General features: G+C 40.1%; 1 protein-coding gene across 6 annotated transcripts in view; it reads right to left on the reverse strand.

The window, feature by feature from the left end:
• The window catches only part of Armc4 (armadillo repeat containing 4), a 210,041-nt gene that overhangs the window by 161,898 nt on the left and 22,316 nt on the right, over positions 1-25,827 (reverse strand). For 3 of the 6 annotated variants that reach the window (NM_001357492.1, XM_030250622.1, XM_006526312.3), the window contains 4 exons: positions 23,029-23,145; positions 18,270-18,457; positions 16,753-16,851; positions 14,871-15,018 (listed from right to left, as the gene is read on the reverse strand). In NM_001357492.1, coding sequence (NP_001344421.1) covers positions 14,871-15,018; positions 16,753-16,851; positions 18,270-18,457; positions 23,029-23,145 — 552 coding nt within the window. Of the gene's footprint in view, positions 1-14,870; positions 15,019-16,752; positions 16,852-18,269; positions 18,458-23,028; positions 23,146-23,422; positions 23,470-25,827 lie in introns of those variants that run through there. The other 3 variants (XM_011247016.1, XM_011247017.1, XM_006526313.4) reach the window with 3 other exon arrangements.

Consider the following 25,827-nt stretch of genomic DNA (forward strand, 5'->3'; position numbering starts at 1 on the left):
CCTCCTTAGAATAGGGGACAAAATACCCATGGAAGAAGTTACAGAGACAAAGTTTGGAGCTAAGACGAAAGGATGGACCATCCAGAGATTACCCCACCTGGGGATCCATTCCATAATCAGCCACCAAACCCAGACACTATTGCATATGCCAGCAAGATTTTGCTGAAAAGACCCTGATATAGCTGTCTTGTGAGGCTATGCCAGGGCCTGGCAAATACAGAAGTGGATGCTCACAGTCACCTGTTGGATGGAACACAGGGCCCACAATGGAGGAGCTAGAGAAAGTACCCAAGGAGCTAAAGGGGTCTGCAACTCTATAGGTGGAACAACAATATGAACTAACCAGTACCCCCATAACTCATGTCTCTAGCTGCATATGTAGCAGAAGATGGGCTAGTCAGCCAGCATTGTGAAGAGAGGCCCCTTGGTCTTGCAAACTTTATATGCCCCAGAACAGGGGAATGCCAGGGCCAAGAAATGGGAGTGGGTAGGTAGGGGAGCAGGTCGGGGAAGGATTTAGGGAACTTTCTGGATAGCATTTGAAATGTAAATAAAGAAAATATCTAATAAAAAAATTTGAATGCACACATAATTGTCTACCAAAAGTAAAAATATTCCTATCATCTTTGACTAAGCTTGGAAAGCCTTCCTAGCTTCTACTACACAAATCTCATGGGTCATAGAGAACAGACTAGATGATTATTAATGAAGCAAATAGTAGATAAGACAGCTTGTGATACATTGACAGAAAATGCCAGCAATCAGTAGAGTAGCCAACGAGTCACTATAGCATCAAGAATAAAACACCACACATCACAAAGGGTGAAGGTCAATGTTGTTTGACAAATGACAGAAATTGGCTGCCTCCTTACTTTCCAGCAGTGTGCAAGCCTAAAGATAACTGGCTGAATAAATAAATTAAAAAACAAAAACAAAAAACAAAACCAACATCAGAACACTCATGAGAACTTTTAGCAATATATTTTAATCCCTGATGAAGTATCTCATTTTCCTGGTAATATTTTTAAAGATTGTCAGTATCCTGACCCATCCCAGACCAATTCTGGCAAATCCATGTGATCAGACCCTAGGCCTCAGGGCTGCTGTTTGTTGGCTTTCATTTTAACACCCCTGGGTGATTTAATTCTGCATCAAAAGTAGAAAACCTTAGTTATACTATAAAATAAGCTCACTGCAAGGAGCTAACAGATTTTCTTTTCTGTGAACTAAAACCTAATTCCATCATTAGTTTCTGTTAAAAGAAAAATAATTAAGCCTTCTCAAATTTAGGAGGCACTTCTTCCTTTCTGAAAATAACTTTATTGGCGCGGGGAGGTAGCTCTGTTGGTTAAGTACCTTTTGCACAAGCACAAGAACCTGGACCTGGGACCCCAGGACCCATAGAAAAAACCCTGTGCAGCGCCTGTAACTGCTGCAATGGGACCAGCGGGAGACAATGAGAAAGTTGGAGCTTCTGGGTCAAAGAGAGACCCTGTCACAAAAAATGAATGTGGGAAGATGAACAGCCCGTGTCTTCTGGCCCTGCACACGTGCACACCTTCACACATACATGTGCACACACCAATATGAACACAACCATGTAACGTGTATACTCACAAGAATAAAACTTCTGGAGGACAGCTTGATATGCAAACACTTGCACATATTTAATATACACAATTGGTGATTTATGTGGATGCCAGGGATAGGTTCCAGGGATTCCCACATTGGATCTTCATACTTGTGAGACAAGTACTTTATCTACTAATTGATCTCCCTCACCCAAGCCTCTCAATATTTTTGAGTGCAGGGATATTGTACAGGTTCCCATTGCTCTTCTTTTTAAGAGTGGGTATCTCAGTTTCTTTTTGGCAGCTGCCATAAGCTACCCTAATAAAAGCAATTTAAGGGATAAGAGGTTTATCTCCAGCCAAACATTACAGACTACAAGGTGGCAATTTACACTATCTGATAACACCGCACCTGCAATCAGAAGACAGAGAAAATGTGTGTGTTTAGCTCGCTCTCCAGAGTCCCAGTCCAGAGAAGTCCAGAGCCACCAACAGGGAGTCGTCCCCCTTTAGTTCACCTAATCAGAATCATTCTCTACAGGCATGCACAGAGGCCTGTGCCCCTGCCGATTCCAAATCTCATTAACTGGACAGTTGAGTTTAACCACCATACCGGGTCTACATTTAGAGTCCAGGTTGGTCCCTTGAGCTTGTTATGTAACTCAGCCTAACCTTGAACTCAGTCTCTTGCCTCAGCATTCTGAGTGCTGGGATTTTAGGTGTGCATCAGTATACATGACAGAAATTTATTCACATCTTATTTAAAGGAGCACTTATACACATTAAACAATTCCACATTAAAGCTATCAGGAATTTGTATTCTCTATTCGTTCCCATACTGCCTTTTAAAGAATCTGTCCCACAGAAATAGTGTATGTATCTAAAGGATGCATCCAGATAGTTGACATATAACCAGAATAAAAATCAGACACTATCACTATGGAAACTGCTAAACAAATTAGTGTCTGCCTATAATTAAATATTGCATAGTAATCAAAAGAGCTAAACCAAACCACAGTATTAAATATAAAAGAAAATGTAAGCTGAGCATGATGTTTTACACCTATAAGTCAGTGCTAAAGAGAACGAGGCAGCAGCATTGCTATTAGCTCACAGACAGCCCAAGCTAATATTGAGTTACAGCTCACCCTGGTCTAATGAGTAAGAACTGGTCTCAAAAAGCAAATGATGATGATGATGATGCATGACCTTATTTGTACAAATTATGAAATATCTGTAAAGAAGCCTTCATTTACCCAGCTTGAATTTTCATAGTGAACATACACTAGTTTACCATTTCTACAATTCTTAAGAGGTTAAACCAAACTAAAGAGGGAATGTGTGTGTGTGTGTGTGTGTGTGTGTGTGTGCATATGCTGCTGTGGTTCTGAGCACTGCAGAAACATTGTCAGACAACCACACCCATCCTAAGCTGGGAAAGAGCCACAGCATAAATCTTACTAGCATAATTCTCAAAGACTAGCGGACCAGAAAGGGACTCGACACTCCTATTTTCCTGCAAATACACAGAGTCTATTAGTGATTATGGCAGATCTGTCTATACACAGATGTAAGGTGCATATACTATAGAAGGACCTGTAACATGAAGTCAATGTTTTAAAAAATGAAAAGCAAAGCAGCCCTTCTTCACACTCTACAAACTGAGAACCAACCAGAGAAATTTTTCTCCAACTGACCAGATTTTGGTCAGAGCACACTTTCAGGAACAAGTGTGGTGTAACAGATACATTTGAGGAAGTGGATTCCATCAAAATTCCATTACAAGTTTAGGTCATTACATATAACTGTCTTAGATATCAAAATTTTACAATACAAATGACTTATGAATATCTAAATGGATAGCTCATGCTACCTGCTCATAAATAGATGCATAATGAATGAATGAATTAATAAATGAATCAAAGCCCAAGGAATTCACCTGAGGTTTCCTTTTTCTGTTAGGGAGAGAGGGTGCTGGAGAATCCAGAGCCTTAACCATTCTAAGCAGCATGTTCTAACACTTATAGGATTTTAGTGTGTGTGTGTGTGTGTGTGTGTGTGTGTGTGTGTGTGTGTGTGTGTGCGTGCGTGTGTCATTTTGATCATGGTTTTTGAGATGGGGTCTTCCTATGTTGCCCTCACTGGCCTCCATTCCCTGGAACAGACTAAGTCTCTGACACTGAAAGCATGTGGCCCTATGCCCAGCTGAAGAGTTTTCGCATTGTCACTTTTAGGAGTATGGTTGATGTGGTGATATGATGACTACCCCCAGTGGTTTCAGTGGTTCTGAGTTTGTAGTTCTGCATTACCAATATCACCTCATTATTCTGCTTTCCACCCACATTTATGACAGATAAGAGGGCAAGGAGGAATGAAACCCTGATAGCTGAAAATGTTACTATTCATTGTGGAGTGCAGATTCACCATTGGTGAGGCATGCGCTCCTGCCTTCATCATATCTTTTATGAACAAAACAATATAAAACAAATCAAAAAACAAAAACACAAAAACTCTGAGACCTGTGACATCATTTTGAACTCTAGGCCTCACACAATGGAAGGATAGAATTGACTTCAGCCAGTTGTCCTTTGACCTCTATATTTACATTGTTTTTCTTGTATGTGCTTACACAATAATCAATTACATAAAAGATGGAATGGGACAGATTTTTTTGTTTTGTTTTAACAACATGAGTTTTCAGATAATGCACATTTCATGTAGCCACAAAACTTATGTTTATGAAAACATAAGTGTGGACTACCATGTAAAATTTTCATAGATAATAGGATTTAAGCATAATTGCTAACAGGTAACATCAGGGAAGGAGGACATATGTGCATGTCAGATATTGACATGAAAATGTCTTAGTTACTCTCCACTACATTTGTTTTAATCAGAGTCTCTTACTGAATACAAAGGTCACTCTTTTGGCAGGAATGATTGCCAATGACTCACCAGGACTCATCTGTCTCTGATTATCCTCCAATAGTGAGCCTACAGCACTATGGCACTATAACCAGCTATACACTCAAACTCAGGTCCTCCTGTTTGCATGGCAAACACAATCATTGAGACATCTTCCCAGACCCTCCAGCAAACAATTTAAAGACACAGAAGACTTTCTACTCATGTTGTCTCTGGGTACTGATTTTTTTAGAAGTAACCAACATGGGTGAAATATCATGCATAATCTTAAAAATATTAGTCTGGACAGCAATGCTCTTCTAACAGCTATAGTTTACTGAGTACATGAATAATGTCCATGGCTTTCCATTCTCTCTCTCTCTCTCTCTCTCTCTCTCTCTCTCTCTCTCTCTCTCTCTCTCTCTCCCTCCCTCCCTCCCTCCCTCCCTTCTTCCTTCCTTCCCTGTTCTTTCTTTCTTCCTTTCTTTCTTTCTTTCTTTCTTTCTTTCTTTCTTTCTTTCTTTCTTTTCTTCCTTCCTTCCTTCCTTCCTTCCTTCCTTCCCTGTCTGTCTTTCTTTCTTTCTTTCTTTCTTTCTTTCTTTCTTTCTTCCCTCCTTCCTTCCTTCCCTGTCTGCCTGTCTTTCTTTCTTTCTTTCTTTCTTTCTTTCTTTCTTTCTTTCTTTCTTTCTTTCTTTCTTCCTTCCTTCCCTGTCTGTCTGTCTTTCTTTCTTTCTTTCTTTCTTTCTTTCTTCCTTCCCTGTCTTTCTTTCTTTCTTTCTTTCTTTCTTTCTTTCTTTCTTCCTTCCTTCCTTCCTTCCTTCCTTCCTTCCCTGTCTGTCTGTCTTTCTTTCTTTCTTTCTTTCTTTCTTTCTTTCTTTCTTTCTTCCTTCCTTCCTTCCTTCCTTCCTTCCCTGTCTGTCTGTCTTTCTTTCTTTCTTTCTTTCTTCCCTCCTTCCTTCCCTGTCTGTCTTTCTTTCTTTCTTTCTTTCTTTCTTTCTTTCTTTCTTTCTTTCTTCCTTCCTTCCCTGTCTGTCTGTCTTTCTTTCTTTCTTTCTTTCTTTCTTTCTTTCTTTCTTCCCTCCTTCCTTCCTTCCCTGTCTTTCTTTCTTTCTTTCTTTCTTTCTTTCTTTCTTTCTTTCTTTCTTCCTTCCTTCCTTCCTTCCTTCCTTCCTTCCTTCCTTCCTTCCATGTATATGAGTACACTGTTGTTCTCTTCAGACACACCAGAAGAGAGTATCAAATCCCACTACAAATGGTTATGAGCCACCATGGGGTTTCTGGAAATTGAACTGAAGTCCCCTGCAAAAGCAGTCAGTGCTCTTAATAGCTGAGCCATCTCCCCAGCCCCCAGTGACTTTCCATTTTCAAACAGCCCTTTTTAACTGTACCACCACTGTTCTTGCTCCCTTAAAAACCTAGTCAAAGAACACACCAAGGCTACCTTCCAAAAATGAATACCAAGTTCCATTATAAAGAGGCTCCTTCTTGGCCTCTCACTCAGATGAAGCTATGCAAATGAGAAGATGGTGAAGCAATGTCTACAAGCCTCCTGGGTCCTAGGTTTCCTGACAGTGAGACAGAATCACCAGGCAACTGGCAATAAAGATAAAAGCTGGATGTGATCCCAGCCACAGCCACCTTCTGTGTGGCCTGCAGCAAAAGGATTTCTCAGCTTTTCCACCAATGAAACAGGGATCAAACCTTTTGCCACTCCAAACCTAAGACACAAGTAATGGGAATGGAATTTAATTAAGTGTAATTGATTGCAAAGTACATCAAATTCCTATGATGAAAAAAGAAAAGCATTTAACTCCCAATTACCACTCAGAACTTGTTAACCAAGTCTCTCTCCCTCCCTCTCTCTCTCTCTCTCTCTCTCTCTCTCTCTCTCTCTCTGTGTGTGTGTGTGTGTGTGTGTGTGTGTGTGTGTGTGTTTAGTAACAGAGTCCCAGTAAAGCATTGTCAACAGAGATTTCAACTGTAAGTGCATGTATTGCCAAGAACCCCTCTTCAGAGAGCCCTGAATGTCTCCCTTGAAGTGACAATGTAGTGGCCTTTCTGATAGGAATGTCACTATGAAGTCAGGCCTCATCCCCAGTAATCTAGGGGATTTCCAGGCACCTTTAATTTTCATGCCTTTGAATTCTAAACTTGTGGATACTGAACAGAACAGAAGAGTAACCACTATGGTCCAAGGATCATGTGAAATGAAATGTATATGGGTGTTTTATGAATCTGTAGGTAGAGAGTGGCCCTCCTGACAATTCTCATTCCTCCAATGTAACCCCTTGTCACTGGCCTAATCTTTTCCACTATGCTCCATTTTTCCTCTGCTTGCTACTAGATACATCTTTCTAAACTAATGTTTTCATCATCAGCCTGCCCACTTTCCTAGCAGAATTCTGCAGGGAAGGGGGACATCTAGAGAAATGGAGAACCCACCTTGTGTTCCTCTATTCTTGAATAAGCAGGCAAGGGTCAGACCTTTTGAGTACAACACTTCAGTATCTCCAACAATGTGTACTAACATCACCTCACAGAGCTTAGAGCTGTGGCCAGAGTGGCACAGACACACTCTCCCCAGGCAACAGCCCCAGTAAACACCAACAGGTGAGAGAAACATCATCCCAGATGTCCAAAAAAACCCTCCAAACTATCAGAGAACCAGCCATCCCTATAACATCACCCTCTTCACTGTCATCCACCATGCCCTGGAGGTAACCTCACCACCTTGTTTTCTCTTCAATTCAGAGCCATATTCTGGGAATAATCCACATAGAAATGGATTCTCACAGGATTTTATCCTTTGCTAAACTCCCTCTTTCTCCATTTAAGGCCACTCTTCACAAATTAATGTGTTTCCAAGGCAAACCTCTGTATTTCTACCTTCCTATACCCCACCTGGCCCGAATCTGAGATTATCCATCTGTATCAATTTAATAACTACTCTTATGAATGATAAACTCTCTTTTCCAAATGAATGCTTTTCTTATTTCAGGTTTTTTTTTTCTTCCATATACCATGTTTAGAAGTGAATCACATAGCATCACTGTGACGCTAGGGCCTCAGAAGAAATGTAAAGCACAGATGTTAGCAAACTGTAGCCTCTAATCATTGCAAAAAAAATCTTTTTCTTAAAATATTTTAAAGTACTCCTGGGCAATGGAAGAAGAGGTATCTGTCTCAGGAGAGCAGATGCAAAAGTGAAAGTGTATCTCTAAGGACAAAGGGAGCTAAGAGAGGGAGAGGGCAGAGTGAGGAGAGTTATCCACTGAGGGGCTCTGACAGGGAAAGATGAGCTCCTGGGAATAGGCTAAGAGGAAGGACAGAGGAGCAATACACCAGTAGCCTCAACTTCTTTTGCACCACCATTTAGGCAGAAGTTCAAGGGTCAAACTTGTGATCCTTAGCAATATACCGTGCCAATAAAGACTTAGGTAGTAAGTGCCTCTCTACTAAAGAAACAGTTAAGAAGTTTGACAAGGTGAGCCATCATGGCAGCAGAAGACAGACCGTACTTATCAGGAAGCAGGGCGAGTACACACATGAACAAAGGAGCCAGGCAGGGTTGACTTGATTAGTAATGGGTGGGAGAATTGTGTATAGACGCATTAGCTAGGGAAGCAAAAGAAGTTGGAAGGCTGATGAGTGAAAAAAAAATGCAACATATTCCTTAATTTTTAAAAAATGTGTTCTAAAATCTCAAGAGAAAAGGTGAGTGTGTGTGTGTGTGTGTGTGTGTGTGTGTGTGTGTGTGTGTAAATTTTTGCAAGTTGAAGTGAATGTAGGTTAAAGCCAAATAATTCGATATCAATTCCCTTTTCTTATGTGCCAGGATCTTAGCTCATAGTGCTGGATAAATAATAAGCTACAGTTCATTAACTTGTTTCAATATTAATGAGCTCATTCATTGTTTTTTTTCATCCTCACAGACATTCTATCCTTGGAAAACAGTAGACAGAAAGTCAGGTCAATGTTACCATTTCTACATTGGAGCCATAATTTCATGAATTAAAATGTCAAATATGTTTATTTTGAGATTACCTATGGACATCCAATTTTGCATTTCAGAGACTTTCTTTTTTTTCGAGACAGGGTTTCTCTGTATAGCACTGGCTGTCCTGGAACTCTGTAGACCAGGCTGGCCTCAAACTCAGAAATCTGCCTGCCTCTGCCCCACAAGTGCTGGGATTAAAGGCGTGTACCACCACTGCCCAGCTTCAGAGACTTTTTAATATCCTTTTGTGTCTCTGTATAAAACAGTTACCTGTGTCAAAGAAAAAAAAACCTAGAAATCATTTGTAGATGTACTTTCCCTTTTATTGGCTATGTTAAGAGATTTTACCTGTGGGAGCTATAAGAATTCCGAGCAATTTAATGTCTGGCCAAAAGTATCACATTTGCACATGATCTCCTGATGAATAACTTGTGTGAGCATAAGTAGCACTTCATCAATAAATGTTTTCCTTAGCTGTTCTGGGACAGAAACAGCACATCCCCATTTGGCCCAGTGCTGTGTAGATTTATCCTAAGTAGCTAAACTCAAGGTAGCATTCTATAACTAGGCTATTAAGAGACTCTTCACTATGGTCCCAGCAGGATGCCATCTGAAAGCCATGCTATGTGTTCCCTTGCCCAGTGCTTTCCCATATCACTCTAAGGGCCAAAATTCTCCCAGAATAATTGGCAACTAGCTCCTTTTTATTTAATGACCATAAGTCTATACTTCACTATATTAACTCACTGTATTTTCCTCTTTTTATTGTTTTGCTAGAAATTTTAAAGCAAAACTTGAGGGCCACCTGGGCAAGTGAGCAATACTCCACAGCATGCAACTTCTACGGTCACAATCATACACTATAGAAATAGTTATCACTGCCAGCAATTACTGAGGACTCTGTGTCAAACACTCCAGGTGTGTTATGCTGCATTTAGTATCCACCATGGTACTGACATGTGGACACTTTTCCCTTCTTTACCAGTGAGGAAACTGAAGTTGACAAAAGTGTGCCAGCCCCCCCACTCCCCCCCCACCCCCCCGCAAAGCTACTGAGCTGGTAAGTAGAATCCCACTGTTATCTTTCCAACATCAAAAGCCATGCTTCTGCCTACCTCATTGTTCTTATGGTTCTGCCTTATCTGACTCTGCCTTTTTGCATGAAAAAAAAAAAAAAGACAATGGGCTCTTGGAAAACATCAAGGTTCTCCTGCTCTTTTTCCAAAGGCTGGTCTTCTGTGTAAGCCAGAATCCTGAAGAAGCAGGTTCTCCAGATGTGCTGGCAATTAAGTGCAAGCAGGCAGAGAACAAGGAATCCTTCCTTTTCTCATTGATCTTATATAGGCCTCCAGTAGAAAGTATGTCCCAGATTCAATGTATGCCTCAAAATCTGGATTGAAAGTATGTACTGATGCAGACTAAGAGCCTGTATCATCCCCCCTCACTATCTGGATCAAAAGCTTCTGTCTTCCAGCCTCAAGATTCAGGCTACAGGTCTACAATCCATTTCTGGATTGTAGTTCATTCTAGATATAGTCAAGTTGACAACCAAGAGAAGTCATCACAAGAGTCCTTTGGGAACATGCCCAGGAGTTGTAGAGCTGGTATGCTCATCTACTTTCAGCATTCTCAAGAACTTCCACATTCATTTCCCAAGTGGCTGCACCAGCTTTCACTCCTACCAGCATTTTATCATGAAAAGTTTTTATTTCTCTTCCAATTTTAATAAATACTTTTGCTAGGTATAATAGTCTTAATTTGGAAATTGTGGTTCTTCAGAACTTGAAATACATCTTTCCAGGCCCTCTGACTTTGACTGCTCTATCAATCAGGTGTTAGTCTTATGGGTCTGCCTTTCTAAGTGACTTCATATTTCTCTCAAGAGAGTTTTCAACACCTCTTATTATGCATTTTTACTTTTTTTTAAAACTATATCATTGAGCGTTTCTTTTCTGGTCCTATCTATTTGTAAATCTGTGGGTCTCTAATACGTAGCTGGGACGCTCTCTAGATTTGGGGATTCTTTCTTTTTTGTTTTCCATGATAATATAGACAATGTTCTCCATGCCTTCCTTGTAGAATTCTCTTCATTATATGCTTGGTGTCTGAAAATTAGCTCTGTTATGGTGCTGTGGAGCTCTTCCAGCTTCTGTTCTCTTTTTATTAATTTCTCATTGACTTTTACTGAGTGATCAAATTTCTCTACTGTGCCTTTCAGCATGAATCTCTGTTTCCTATGTGACCTACTGTCCTGAGGTTTTCTACTAAAGTTTGTATTAGGCTTATACTTTTCATTTCCAACATCATTTCAGTCTCATTTTTGTTTCACAATCTCTTGATTAAACTCTATTTTCATACTTTGGATTGATTTTCTTATCTTTTTCACCTCATTGTTTATGCTCTCTATTAATACATGTATGTAGTCTTTGAGCTGTTTGAGCATGCTTATAAACATTCTTTTGAATTCTTTCTCTGGAAGTTCTTCCAGGTCATTTTCATTAGTCATCATTAATATGGGATGAATAATTTTGGAGGAGTCTCATCACCTTTCTTGGTTTTCCATGTTTGTGTTGCTGTGCACACTGGAGGATTTTGTTGGTTGTACCTATTCATCTATCCTTTCTCCTTTGTTTAAGCCATCTTTGTTCTTTCTGTGCTTGCATTTACATTGTTCAGAAGAAGACTACGTCTTGGTAGGGTTGAGATGTCCACATTCCCCTATGGGACTGACGTAGAAAGTTCTAGTTTGGCATCACAAGTATAAGCAAGGGAAGCTGGGATCCCCTACTTGCTGAAGGAGGCCATGATGGCTGAGAGCAGGATGATGTAAGGTGTCTTGCACAATCATTCCCACAAGTAGTCTACCCAGCTTGCTCTGGGAATTCTGTCATTTCCTCCCATGCTCTGGGATTACAGGCAGGTTCTACACCTTCCAGGTACTTGCATAGGTATTAGAGATCTGAACTTGTGCAGCAGGCTCTCTCCCCATTGAGTATACAGTGCGACCCCCCCCCAATTTCATCCATTTGCATGTATATCTTTAGTTTCTCCAATACAAGTGACTAGAGAGTAGCCTTTCTTCATTGTAAGTATTTTAAAAACATTTATATACTGGGTATATAAATTTATACTGCTATTTTATATGTAATATATTTCTTTTTGTGTGTAGTATTTGTGTATATGTGTGAAGGCTAAGAGTTGACACCCCAACAACTAGTAGCACATGTCCACTTGCTCTGTAACTTTTTTGAGAATTTCATATATGAGTAGAGCATTTACATTATTTCCACCCCTCCTGCTTCCACCTCTAACATCTCCCATATCCCACTTCCTCTCAGATTAATGACCCCTTCTCTAACTATTGTTGCATGTATATGTACATAATCAACTGAGTAAATCTAGCATTGCTCATATATACATGTGGTTACCACTGATCTCATTGGAACTGGATAACTTACTAGGGTATGTGACCCTGAGGAAAGTTAATTCTTCCTTTCTTAGTAACCAGTGATTGCCTGCAGCTCCCCATCTAGGGGAGAGGACTGGGGCTGTCACTATTCAGGTCTTGTTTAAGCAACCATATTGCTCAGATTTCATGGGTACAAAGTCCATTTCATATCTATGACACATTATTTCACTGGAGGTGCCTTGATCTTCTGGCTCTCACAATCTTTCTGTCCCATCTTCCACAATTTTCCCTAATCCTTAGATTAAGGAGTTGCATTATAGATGTACCTAGAGGGAATGGGGACTCTGTGGTCACTTATTGTCTGTATTATGAACAGTTGTGGATCTCTGGTACAAAAAGAAGTTTCTATAGTTATAGAGTCAAGAATTAGACTTATCTGTGTGTATAGGAGTCAGTATTTAAAGTAGTTAGAAATTATAAATGTCAGTAGTAGGTTCTCCTCTAGGGTATATGACATGCCAGCTATTGGTAGTTGATGGGTTTATAGTACTTGGCATGCATTCCTTTCTATTCCCCAGGTCTTAAGTACAATTATACTGCTATTTGTTAGCTCCAAGTAAAATATACCATTACTACTCCACTGGGGTCATCTTAACAGGCCAGTAGTTTTGGTAGTTATAGGTTTTCAGCTGAGCAGGATTGCTTATTATTTTTTCTCCTTTAGCTTCCACCAGTTGAGAAAGGCTCACTCACTGAATCAAGAGCTCACTGATTGGTTAACAAGCTCCTGAGGTTGGCCTGTCTCTACCACTGCTTCACGTGACAGATTTGTATGATCATGTCTAGCATTTTTTATAGGTTCTGAGAATCCAAACTCAGTCTTACATAACAAGCCCTTTACTGATCGATTCATTGCTCCCATCAATAAGCACTTATTTTTGCAAGAACAAGTCACTTTAGTAGCTGATACACATTGGGACACAAAAACAGACACAGAAAAGCTAATCAGACTGTGGTAGCTACTGTTCTGACATGGACCTGCCCTGGTGCCTAGAAATGCCTACCTTGACTGTCAGAGCATTGTACACTTGCCTGTTAAATGAATTCCTTCTAACCAGTAACGTCATCATGATTCACATCAGAGGAGACTGAGAACCCGAATTCCCAAAAGAGAATTAAAATACATTTCACAATGTCTTCACTAATTTGAGACCATCCATTCAGAGGGCCTTTGTCAGATTCTCAAATCACGCACAAAAGCTGTTTTATATGCTATCTTGAGGTGAGGAGGCAATAGCCTTGGCCAATCTGGCCAAAGATATGGGAAAAAAGAAGAAATATAAGGTAGTCAAAATATTTTGTCCCATTTTTTTCACCTATAGTTTTGGACTTCAGCTTTAAAGAAGGCTTTACCAGAGCAGCAAGAAATGTCAATTTGGGCTGCAGCATTTTCCTTGGCCCTTCCTCCATTCAAATATTTATATACTTCTTATGGGCTACTCATCATGTAAGGTATTTTCATGTCTCTTCTGACTAGAGACATGGAAGTGAGCCGTATCTTTTTTTTCAATTTTTTATTAGATATTTTCTTTATTTACATTTCAAATGCTATCCCGAAAAGCCCCTATACCCTCCCCCTCCTCTGTTCCCCAACCCACCCACTCCTGCTTCCTGGCCCTGGCATTCCCCTGTACTGGGGCATATAATATTTGTAAGACCAAGGACCTCTCCTCCCATTGATGGTCAACTAGGCCATCCTCTGCTACATATGCAACTAGAGACACAAACTTATAGAGGAGAAAGTGGGGGAAAGCCTCAAAGATATGGGCACAGGGGGAAAATTCCTGAACAGAATAGCAATGGCTTGTACTGTCAGATCAAGAATCGACAAATGGGACCTCATAAAATTGCAAAGCTTCTGTAAGGCAAAAGACACTGTCAATAAGACAAGAAGCCCACCAACAGATTGGGAAAGGATATTTACCAATCCTAAAACTGATAGGGGACTAATATCCAATATATACAAAGAACTCAAGAAGCTGGACTCCAGAAAACAAATAACCTTATTTTAAAAGTGAAGCATAGGGCTGGTGAGATGGCTTAGTGGTTAAGAGCACTGACTGCTCTTCCAAAGGTCCTGAGTTCAAATCCCAGCAACCACATGGTGGCTCACAACCATCCGTAACAAAAATCTGATGCCCTCTTCTGGAGTATCTGAAGACAGCTACAGTGTACACACATATAATAAATAAATAAATCTTTAAAAAATGTATTAAAAAAAAAGGGCTGGTGAGATGGCTTAGTGGGTAAGAGCACCTGACTGCTCTTCCGAAGGTCTGGAGTTCAAATCCCAGCAACCACATGGTGGCTCACAACCATCTGTAACAAGATCTGACTCCCTCTTCTGGAGTGTCTGAAGACAGCTACAGTGTACTTACATATAATAAATAAATAAATCTAAAAAATTTTTTTTTAAAAAGTGAAGCATATTTTAAGCACCTACTATATGAGATGCTACAATACATATTTCAAACGAGGTTCTCAATCTTGAAAGGTCCTGTGGTGCAGGTATTTCATCTACTTCATTGCTGATATTGAGGATCAAGCCACAACTCTTCAATAGCCACCTACTAGCCAGTGATCCAAGTTAAGAAAAGCTCCATGCTCTCTTTCTACCATACTAAATGAAAATCATGAAACACAGATTAAGTCAACACTTGCTATTGACCACAGTAATTCCTAACCCCCAACACTGTCACACACACACACACACACACACACACACACACACACACACACACACCAGGAGAGAGTTAGGTTAGTGCTAGTTAGGTTGTGCTTTACAAGGTCTAAGCTTGATTGCTCAGAATAATAAGACCTTTCCTTTGTATATGCAAATGACAACCACAGTGCACACTGCTCTTACTTAAGGGCCATGTCATGTATTTAGAAAAGAATTTCCACAAAATACTGTAAAGATTTGTCTTACCTTTAAATATTTCACCAGCTTCTGAATCTGCCAGTATTCCGAAGGGAGGTCTGCATTGGCTTCCTGGCGGTGGTCTGGAGGCTCCTCGTCCTCCTCACTCTCTGAGGAGCTCTCGCTGACAGTCTCTTCAACCTTCTCACCACCCTTACTAAGAACAGTAACACGGAGTCCTCAGTATTAGCTACAGCGTGAGCAGGGCTGTAGCAACAACACAACAATCTGTACTCACATAGCAGATGACATCAATGCCTTGTGAGCCTCAGAAGAAAAACAAGATTTCTACACATCTGCTAAAAGACAGCATTAGCAAACAGTATTCATCACACACACATACACATATGCATGCATGCAGCCATGCACACAAACCCACCTGGAGCAAAGGCAATACAGAGCTATATAAAGAGATGCATCCCAAAAGTCTACAGACAAATCAAAATGCTTAAGTAGTCCACAGAAATATAGGGAAAGAGAGAAAATGGTAGAGAGAAACAGTAAACACTGAAAGGTCACTTAAGTCTTAAATACTAATCAGTGACCTGGAGAACAGAGGAATGGTCGGCTGGAGTTAGAGATGAGACTAGATGTGACCATGAGGGGTAACATGAGAGAGCCCATGTGTGGGGAAGTTCTGTGTTCTGAATGCTGTCATTATAATATGGGGTGAATTTACCCTAGCATTCATGGGTAAATAATACACTCACTGGTTATGTCGTGGTGCTGTGACTGTGTAGTGTTGTCACTGAAGGAAGCAGGGTAGAAGATACTGAGAGCACTGCCATTGCAGCTTCCTATGAGCCTGTACTGGCTAGTTTTGTGTCAACTTGACACAGCTGGAGTTATCGCAGAGAAAGGAGCTTCAGTTGAGGAAATGCCTCCATGAGATCCAACTGTAAGGCATTTTCTCAATTAGTGATCAAGGGGGAAAAGACCCTTGTGGGTGGGACCATCTCTGGGCTGGTAGTCTTGGTTCTATAAGAAAGCAGGCTGAGCAAGCCAGGAGAGGCAAGCCAGTAAAGAACATCCCTCCGTGGCTTCTGTATCAGCTCCTGCTTCCTGACCTGTTTGAGTTCCAGTCCTGACTTCCTTTGGTGATGAACAGCAGCATGGAAGTGTAAGCCGAATAAACCCTTTCCTCCCCAACTTGCTTCTTGGTCATGATGTTTGTGCAGGAATAGAAACCCTGACTAAGACAGAGCCATTATTTCAAAATAAAAAAGCTTCAACAAAAAGTCTTAAACACATTGAATAAATGTATTATAGTCAGCTAAAACATAAAGCTAGCATCACTGCAGTCAGGATAATCTTAAGGGCTGTATTTTAGATTGAGTGTGCACATGTTTCTATGAGTATCTCTCCCTTTCCTCCTATCACTGCTAGGAGACCCTCCAACACTAATGACCAGCCCTTTGTGCTATGTTGTTGTTTTTGTTGTTGTTGTTAAACTGAAAAGCATATCCAATGCTCATAGCTGGCCTTGTGTAAATTTTTTTAATTGGAAATTATATATGTCTCTATAGAATTAGAGGAGTCATCTATAAGCAAAGAGACACAGACACATGTCACAACTTTGTTAGGACATGAGAGGTAAGACAAGCTGGGAGTATACACTCCACTGGGTTCTCCTCTCTCTACCTTAGATGTATTTCTTTCCTTAGAACATAGCAAGCCCTACCTCTGATCCATACAACTGCACTAGAAGTGCATCCTAAAGTATACTTAAAGCACTCCATCACCCTCATTTTTACTTGCATCACTAGTAACCATCAGTATGTTAAGTACCCTGGGTCCCTGGTATAGTATTAAGGAGGCCTTTAACCAGCATGGCGGTTGGCCATTCTGTGTGGGTGGCTATAAGGACGTGACCAGACCAACCAAAACTTACCGATGTGACTGTGCACGGCTTGGGGCCACAGACACCGATGATGACTTTTCCAATTTTCCTTGTTTTTCCTCTTGGCTATCTTTTATAGAGCTTTTGTGGCTAAATAAATATATTACAAAACTGAGCTTCAGTATGTTGTACTGGTGAATCATGACCCATAATCAACTATTTCTTCTTTGTAAGTTAAACAACTTGGGCTTCTTGTTAATGGAAACATGACTAATTTACTCTAGGAACTTCTGACAACCCCCAAATTTGAGTAGCAATGACACACACTTGTATGTGCATATGTGTGTGTGTGCATGCATGTGTAAGTGTGCATGTGTGTGTTTGTGTGTGTGTGTGTGTGTGTGTGTGTGTGTGTGTGTGTGTGTGTGTGTATTATTCCCCAAGCACTGTCACTTTTTATTTGAAACAGGGTCTCTTGCTGGCCTGGAATCAAGCAAGTAGACTAAGCTGGCTGCCAGAAAATTCCAGGGATCCACCTATCTGCATTTCCCCATCAGTATGAGGAAATTACAAGTATATACCACTATATCTGCTGTTTTGTTTCTGCTTTTGAGTTTTGTGAATTAAAGTCAGGTTGTCCACACTTGCAAGGCAAACACTTTATTGGTTGAGCTGTCTTCTCAGCCTTTGAGTAGCAATAATTCTTAATCTTTACTTACTATTTTCTTATGTTTAGTATGTCCACTGGATAATTTTATCTCAACTTGACACAATCTAAAGTCATTAGAAAGAAGGGAACTTCAATTGAGAAAATGTCTCCATGAGATGGGCTATAGAAAGGCAAAACTGTAGGGCATTGTCTTAATTAGTGATTGCAGAGAGAGGGCTCAGTTGAGGATGGGGCCACCCTTGGGCTGGTGGTCCTGGGTTCTATAAGAAAACAGGCTGGGCAATCAGTTCCTACCTACAAGGTCCTGATTTATGTGAGTTCCTGCATTCACTGCTTTTGACAAGGAACTGTTATCTGGAAGTTTGAGTGAATAAACCATTTCCTCCCCAAGTTTCTTTTGGTCATTGTGTTTCATCATAGCAATAGCAACCCTAACTAAGACAGTATCCCAGTATCCACTTTATATAGATCTGTTAACACCGTTGAGACTCCATCTTCTTAAACTACTAAGTTCTGCTTACACTACTGCTACAAAAGTTTTCCTGATGAGCTCCATGTCAGTGTGATCATAACCTTTTCCCTACCATTACATGCTAATATGCCATGATATTTCCCAGTGTGTTTTAGCATCATTTTTACCTCATATCACTTGCTCTTACTTAACCTACTATACAAAAGTAACAAGTATTTTGCTCCCATCACAGCTGTCCAAGTGCAAGCACTCTTGCCACTATATTTTTCCATTTGGGATGTGTAAAGAAGGAAAAGGGAATCAAACAGTAAAGACATGCAAATACACACTGTATTTTCTAACATGGCATACAATTCCAGGAAAAAAAATAGGCAAATATGTAGTGATTAAAGATGCATCAGAAAACCCACATAAACAACAGCTTACTCTTTGTAATCAACAGTTACTCTCCAGTTTAAGCTTGGCTCCAATCTCTTGGTCATAGGACTTTTCCCAAAGCTAATCTTTTCAATTTTACTCTTCTCTGAGCCAGCTACAGATGAGTGCCCATCTTCTGTCTTGGGTTTCTCAAAAATCTGATTATCCTTCTGTTGCTCCTCAGTAAACCTAATCTCCTTTATTTAAAAAAAATAAGAGTAATGGTTACAGTGACATCACATCTGATTAGTGCCATCTGAAGCTAAGGACTGGATGAAGTCAGCTGACTCTCATAGGCATCTACTTGCTGTGGCTTAGCAACTCAAATTGAATAAGGGCAACTTCAAGACCAAGACCTTACTCAGAGTCAAGAACAGAGTAACGTGATGTTTCTGGGAGTTTTTGTTTGTTTGTTTGTGTTTGTTTTTGTTTATTTTTGTTTTTAAGACAGGGTTTCTCTGTGTAGCCCTGGCTGTCCTGGAACTCACTTTGTAGACCAGGCTGGCCTCGAGCTCAGAAATCTGCCTGCCTCTGCCTCCCGAGTGCTGGGATTAAAGGAGTGCACCACCAAGCCCGGCATGTAATGTTTCTGAACTCAGCTCTAAGGCAGCATGCACAGACCGACATACAACTCATCACCTTTTGTAAACAGAGAATCCAAAACTCCATCCCTGTATTGGTAACTAAAACCAATGAAAATTAAACCATAAATGAAACTAAACCACATGAAAACTAAACCATAAATAGAAGACATATCCTGGGTCTGTAGAGATGGCTCAGTGGTCAAGACTGATAAATGGAATTGAATTGACAGCCCAGACATAAACTCACACACCTATGGACAGACACTTAACTTGCTTTTCCATAAAAAAGCCAAAAATACATATTGGAAAAAAAGAGATTATCTTCAACAATGGTGCTGGTCAAACTGGATGGCAGCATATGGAAGAATGCAAATAGATAAATTTTTATCAACATGCACAAAATGCAACTCCAAATAGATCAAAGGCCTCAACATAAAACCAGGTACACTGAAGCTGATAGAAGAGAAAGTGGAGAATAGCTTTAAACTCATAGATTTTCTGAACAGAATACCATTAGCACAGGCACTAAGATCAACAATTAAAAAATGGGAGCTCATGAAACTGAAAAGATTCTGTAAGAAAACAGGTACCATCATTTGGAAAAAGCAGGCTACAAAATGGGAACATTTTTTTTTTTTTGTGAATTCCACATCTGATAGACAGCTAATATCTAATGCATATATATAAGGAACTTTTAAATACTATCAAGAAAACAAATAATCCAATTTATAAAATGGAGTTCACATTAACCAGAAAATTATAAAAATAGGAAACTCAAATGGTTGAAAAGCTCTTTTTTTTTGAAGCATATATATTTTTTATTAGGTATTTATTTCATTTACATTTCCAATGCTATCCCAAAAGTCCCCCACACACTTCCCCACCCACTCCCCTCCCATCCACTCCCTCTTCTTGGCCCTGGCGTTCCCCTGTACTGAGGCATATAAAGTTTGCAAGACCAATGGGCCTCTCTTTCCACTGATGGCCGACTACGCCATCTTCTGCTACATATGCAGCTAGAGACACGAGCTCCGGGGGTACTGGTTAGTTCATATTGTTGTTCCAGCTATAGGGTTGCAGATCCCCCCAGCTCCTTGGGTACTTTCTCTAGCTCCTCCATTGAGGGCCCTGTGATTCATCCAATAGCTGACTGTGAGCATCCACTTCTGTGTTTGCTAATGTTCAACATCCTTAGTCACCAGATAAAATGCAAATCAACTACTTTAAGATTTCATCTTATACCTGTCAGAACAACTAAGATCAATAAAACAATGTGAGGTGCAAGTAAGGGAAACACCTATTCCTTATGGGGCTATAAACTTATACAGCCACTGTGGAAATTAGTGGGGCAGTTCTTCAGTAGAATGGGAATCAATCTACCTTAAGTTCACCTATTCCACTCTGGGGCATATACTCAAAGGACTCTTCATTCTACCACAGAGACACTTGTTCAACCATGCTCCATGCTGCTCTATTCATAATAGCCAGATATTGGAAACAACATAGATTCCCATTTTGATAAATGGATAAAGAAGTTGTAGTATATTTTCACAATGGAGTATTACTCAGCTCTTTAAAAATGACATGGGAATTTCAAGAAAATGGATAGAACTATTAGAAATCATCCTGAGTAAGCTAATCTGGGCCCAGAATAATAAATATTGTCTTATTCTCTTATATCTGAATATTAGCTATAAAATAAATGATACCAAGCTACAACCCATACCCTCAGAGAGGATAGGCATAGAGGAAGGGATTACGTGGGACATATGGATCCCCTGGGAGGTGGGGGATGGAATAGATTGTATGGGTGTAAAAGAGTGGGAGGGACAAGAACAAGATGATCAAGTAGGAAGGAGTAGGGGAGATGAGACTGAAGGAAGGAATGAAGGGTGAGACAGCTAGAACTAAAGGTCATTTGAGGAGTGTATTGAAAACCTAGGGCACTAAAAGCTTCCTATATAATACATGAAGACAACCCTAATGAAGTCTGCAAATAACAAAGGAAACAGAACCGGCCATCTCTTGTTACCAAGCAAATCTTCCAGTACCAGGATTGGGTTTCATCTAATTGAGTAGCTGGTCAAGAGCCCCATGAAAATCTCCAAACAACCAAGGTTGTTGCCAAGACAATAGGTTTCTCTCCATAACTGAAAACAAGGCCCCATTGCTAATGATAATGCCTTCACAACTCATTGAACACAAAGATATTGAGCTACATAGAGCCTTCACTCCCATGTTGTAGTGTCTTTGACATAGAAAGTTATTCTGCATGCTACCTAAAGAGAAACCTAAACACCAACCAATCCTTAAAGTCTGATCTGAACTGCCTACAAAATATGTGAGAGTAATGGTGACCTTGTGAGAGTGACCAACTGGTAATCAACTGATGTACAATTTGATATCATTTCATGAAATGAAATACATAGCTGTCACTGCTTGAGTGACTAAGAACCAGACACTAAGTAGTCCAAAGACCCAGGGTAAAACCAAATACTACTAGTCTAAAAAAAGGAAACAATACAGTTATTCCTAATGATATTCTGCTATACTCACAAATTGGTACCTGATTCTGCATCATGGAAGAGCCTTCCTCTTGCAACAGATAACAAAATCAGAACCCCACAGCCAGACATTACATATATATATAGAGAGATGTTGGACCACATAACTCTAAATGAGATGTCTTTATCAACTCCCTCCCCTCAGAGCTCATAGAACCCTACAGAAGAGGAGGCAGAAAGGCAGTCATTGTCTTCAGTTGTATTCTAAGCAGTGGGCCCACCAGGGTCAGTTCCAAGTTATGTGGTTATGTGGAAAGTTAAAATCAATAGGGCACAAAATAAAACAAAAATGAAAAAATGGGCAAGGGAACTGTACTTTGGTAAAGGGTGATAGTGTTTAATAGAGGTGGGGGGAAATAAAAGGCAGTGGGGAGAAAGTAAATATACATGTAGGAAATCGTCAAAGAACCAAGTTACTTAATTAAAATAATTTCATAAGAAAGCTTAAAATTTAAAGATATGTACAATATTTGAAAAATAAATGATTTCAGAATGCCACACAGGATGCAGTAGAGTGAGATAAACAAAAAAAACAGGCTAGATCTCAGAGGCCTACCAGTAACTCATTAAGATCCCTTCAGACAACATAACATACAAGTTGGAGAGAATAAGGAGCAAATGGACTCCTTGTACATTACTGTTGTAATCTACAATGCTACAGCTACTTTGGAAAAGTCTGGTGTCCCCTTCAAGAATGACACAGAATTACCATGTAACCTCAAAGCCCACTTCCAGGTGGCCACCCAAACTAGGACAAACTCAAATGGATTCTTGTAGATTAGTGTCCATGGGTGAAAAACAAAAGGCCAATTTAATAACATCATGGTTTGTGTGAACTGATTGGTTTTAATTGTCAACTTGACACAATCTAAAGTCACCTAGGAAAGGAATCCACATGAGAGATTTTCTAGATCAGGGTGGCTTGTTTGTGGGAGATTATCTTGATTCCATTAACGGATGTGGAAAGACCTGCAGTGTGGGAGGTGTCATTCCCTAGCAGGAAATTCTAAACTGTGTGAGAGTGGGGAAAGCCATAGAAGCACTAAAAGCATGCCTGTATTTCCTCTCTCTGCTCTTAACTGTACACATGACTAGCTATTTCAAGTATTGTTGTCTTCCCTATAGTGACAGACTATAACATTGTACTAGGAGCTAAAATAAGCTCTTTCTCCCCTAGGTTGCTTTTGTTGGGGGTGTTTTATCCAAGTGATGGGAAATGAAACAAGAACAGTAGAACATGTGTGTCAATGTAAGCAAATGAAGCCATGAAAAGAAATTAAATTTAAACATGATAGATGAACCTGAGACAACATGCTAAGTGAAATAAGCTAAACAAACCCAATATGATTTCTCTCACATAGGCACAGATATTAAGTGGATCCTATGAGTCTACTGATATGAAACATCTAGAATAGGTAAATTAATAGAACAATATAGATTAGAGTTCAACAGAGGGAGAACGAAAAATGTGACCTTACATTTGAAAATTACTTTATAGTAATAGTAAGTAGTCATGTTCATAGTAATTTAAAAAAAAATTAAAGTGAGTTTAGAGTGATGGAAAGAGGGAAAGGCTATAAAAAGTTAAAATCAAGCAACATAAAAGTGATCAGAACTTACATGCTTAGACATATTCTCTGAAAATACTGGTGATTTGTCCTTTAAACATGTCACAAGGTCCTTGTAAATTTCACCTTTTCTCTCATAGTTAATCTCCCCTTCCTCTTCTGTTTTTCCCTTTGGGAGGAAAGATTTGATGCTATGATTAATGGAACAATCAACAGAAGGCCGAAAGCAGTATGTCACAGCCTGTGCACACATGTTGGTGGGATTTTTAAATTAATTTGTATAATATGTGTTTTAACCATTCTCATTTCCACTCTATTCAATAACCCCTACTTCCTACAAACTCTCAGTGTGGAAGTCTCTGTTTATGATGTGTATAGGCAAGACCCTCCCCCTTGGTTTAATTACATCATTCATCCATCCATCCACCCCTTCCCCATTTGAGTACCTCTTCTATGCATGTAGAGCTTTGCTCTCTAGCCAGTGAGGTCTTGGCTCTCCTCTACTATGAAAATATCAAATGACTTCAAGAATCCTAATTGATGAAGTCACAAAAGGCCCGAGGCTTGGAATTTCACTGGTGAAAAGCCTGTCCTGTGGTCACATTCGTGTTTTGCTCTGTATGTAGCAGATTGCTGTGAGTTCATTTTCTAGGGCTAACATCTCTAGATAATTGCCTGCCCCTTGCCCCCTCTCGTGTGCCATATTCCACTTGCTTCTGCCTTTAGTTAATTTCTTTTTCTTCTGTACTGCATTTGAAACACACAACTATACTGTCTGTCATTAATGTTTGGAAATTAACAAAAGTCTTTCTGGTTCTGAATTTTCGAGTCTTTCTTTTAAACCTGAAATGAATATTTAATGTTTCCCAGTATAATCTTTGATAGAAACAAAAACTGCTTGATCCTCTCTATAAGGTCTAATAAATTATTCCTTCTATTATCTTATTCTAACTATGGAGCAACAGTTTTGGAATTTTGGTTTTTTTTAAAAAAAAACACCAAAATATTATAAGAAGGTATTTTTGTTTTAATCCCAGGGGTGGGGCTATGGGGCTCCTTCATACTGTCTGTAGCAGCTGACTGTGATTTGTCTTGTGCTCAAGCAGAAGCAGCTAGATAATTTCTGTGTGTGACACTTGGAATTCTGGGAACTTTTCAGAGGGTATAAACATGCTAGGGCCCTGAAAGGCATGGTGCATGGTTGCTGGTCATTGAGGGAGATTGGTTGTAGTTTGTTAGCAGCTATGGTCAAAGAAGAAACAAAAGAAATTAGATTCAGTGTAGAGAAAATATCTTGTGCATTTTATGGATAAATCACCTGTTAAAAAAAAACAAGACTCAAGCCCCGGGCTACCTTGCCAGCGGAGTCGCCCGACACCCGCAAGGGCCCACACAGGATTCCCCACGGGATCCTAAGACCTCTGGTGAGTGGAACACAGTGCCTGCCCCAATCCAATCGCGCAGAACCTGAGACTGTGGTACATAGGGAAGCAGACTACCCAGGCCTGACTGGGGCACAAGCCCCTTCTGCTCCACTCGAGCCCCGGGCTACATTGCCAGTGGAGTCGCCCGACACCCGCAAGGGCCCACACAGGATTCCACACGGGATCCTAAGACCTCTAGTGAGTTGAACACAACTTCTGCCAGGAGTCCGGTTCGAACACCAGATCTCTGGGTACCTTCCCTGCAAGAAGAGAGCTTGCCTGCAGAGAATACTCTACCCACTGAAACTAAGGGGAGTGCTACCCTCCCAGGTCTGCTTATAGAGGCTAACAGAGTCACCTGAAGAACAAGCTCTTAACAGAGACAACTATAACAGCTAGCTTCAGAGATTACCAGATGGCGAAAGGCAAACGTAAGAATCCTACTAACAGAAATCAAGACCACTCACCATCATCAGAACGCAGCACTCCCACCCCACCTAGTCCTGGGCACCCCAACACAACCGAAAATCTAGACCCAGATTTAAAAATATTTCTCATGATGATGATAGAGGACATCAAGAAGGACTTTCATAAGTCACTTAAAGAATTACAGGAGAGCAATGCTAAAGAGTTACAGGCCCTTAAAGAAAAGCAGGAAAACACAGCCAAACAGGTAGAAGTCCTTAAAGAAAAACAGGAAAACACATCCAAACAGGTAATGGAAATGAACAAAACCATACTAGAACTAAAAAGGGAAGTAGATACAATAAAGAAAACCCAAAGCGAGGCAACGCTGGAGATAGAAACCCTAGGAAAGAGATCTGGAACCATAGATGCGAGCATCAGCAACAGAATACAAGAAATGGAAGAGAGAATCTCAGGTGCAGAAGATTCCATAGAGAACATCGACACAACAGTCAAAGAAAATACAAAATGCAAAAGGATCCTACTCAAAACATCCAGGAAATCCAGGACACAATGAGAAGACCAAACCTACGGATAATAGGAATTGATGAGAATGAAGATTTTCAACTTAAAGGGCCAGCTAATATCTTCAACAAAATAATAGAAGAAAACTTCCCAAACATAAAGAAAGTGATGCCCATGATCATACAAGAAGCCTACAGAACTCCAAATAGACTGGACCAGAAAAGAAATTCCTCCCGAAACATAATAATCAGAACAACAAATGTACTAAATAAAGATAGAGTATTAAAAGCAGTAAGGGAGAAAGGTCAAGTAACATATAAAGGAAGGCCTATCAGAATTACACCAGACTTTTCACCAGAGACTATGAAAGCCAGAAGAGCCTGGACAGATGTTATACAGACACTAAGAGAACACAAATGCCAGCCCAGGCTACTATACCCGGCCAAACTCTCAATTACCATAGATGGAGAAACCAAAGTATTCCACGACAAACCCAA

Source organism: Mus musculus, chromosome 18, assembly GCF_000001635.26.
Source record: "Mus musculus strain C57BL/6J chromosome 18, GRCm38.p6 C57BL/6J".
In the NCBI taxonomy this organism is placed as follows: Eukaryota; Metazoa; Chordata; class Mammalia; order Rodentia; family Muridae; genus Mus; species Mus musculus.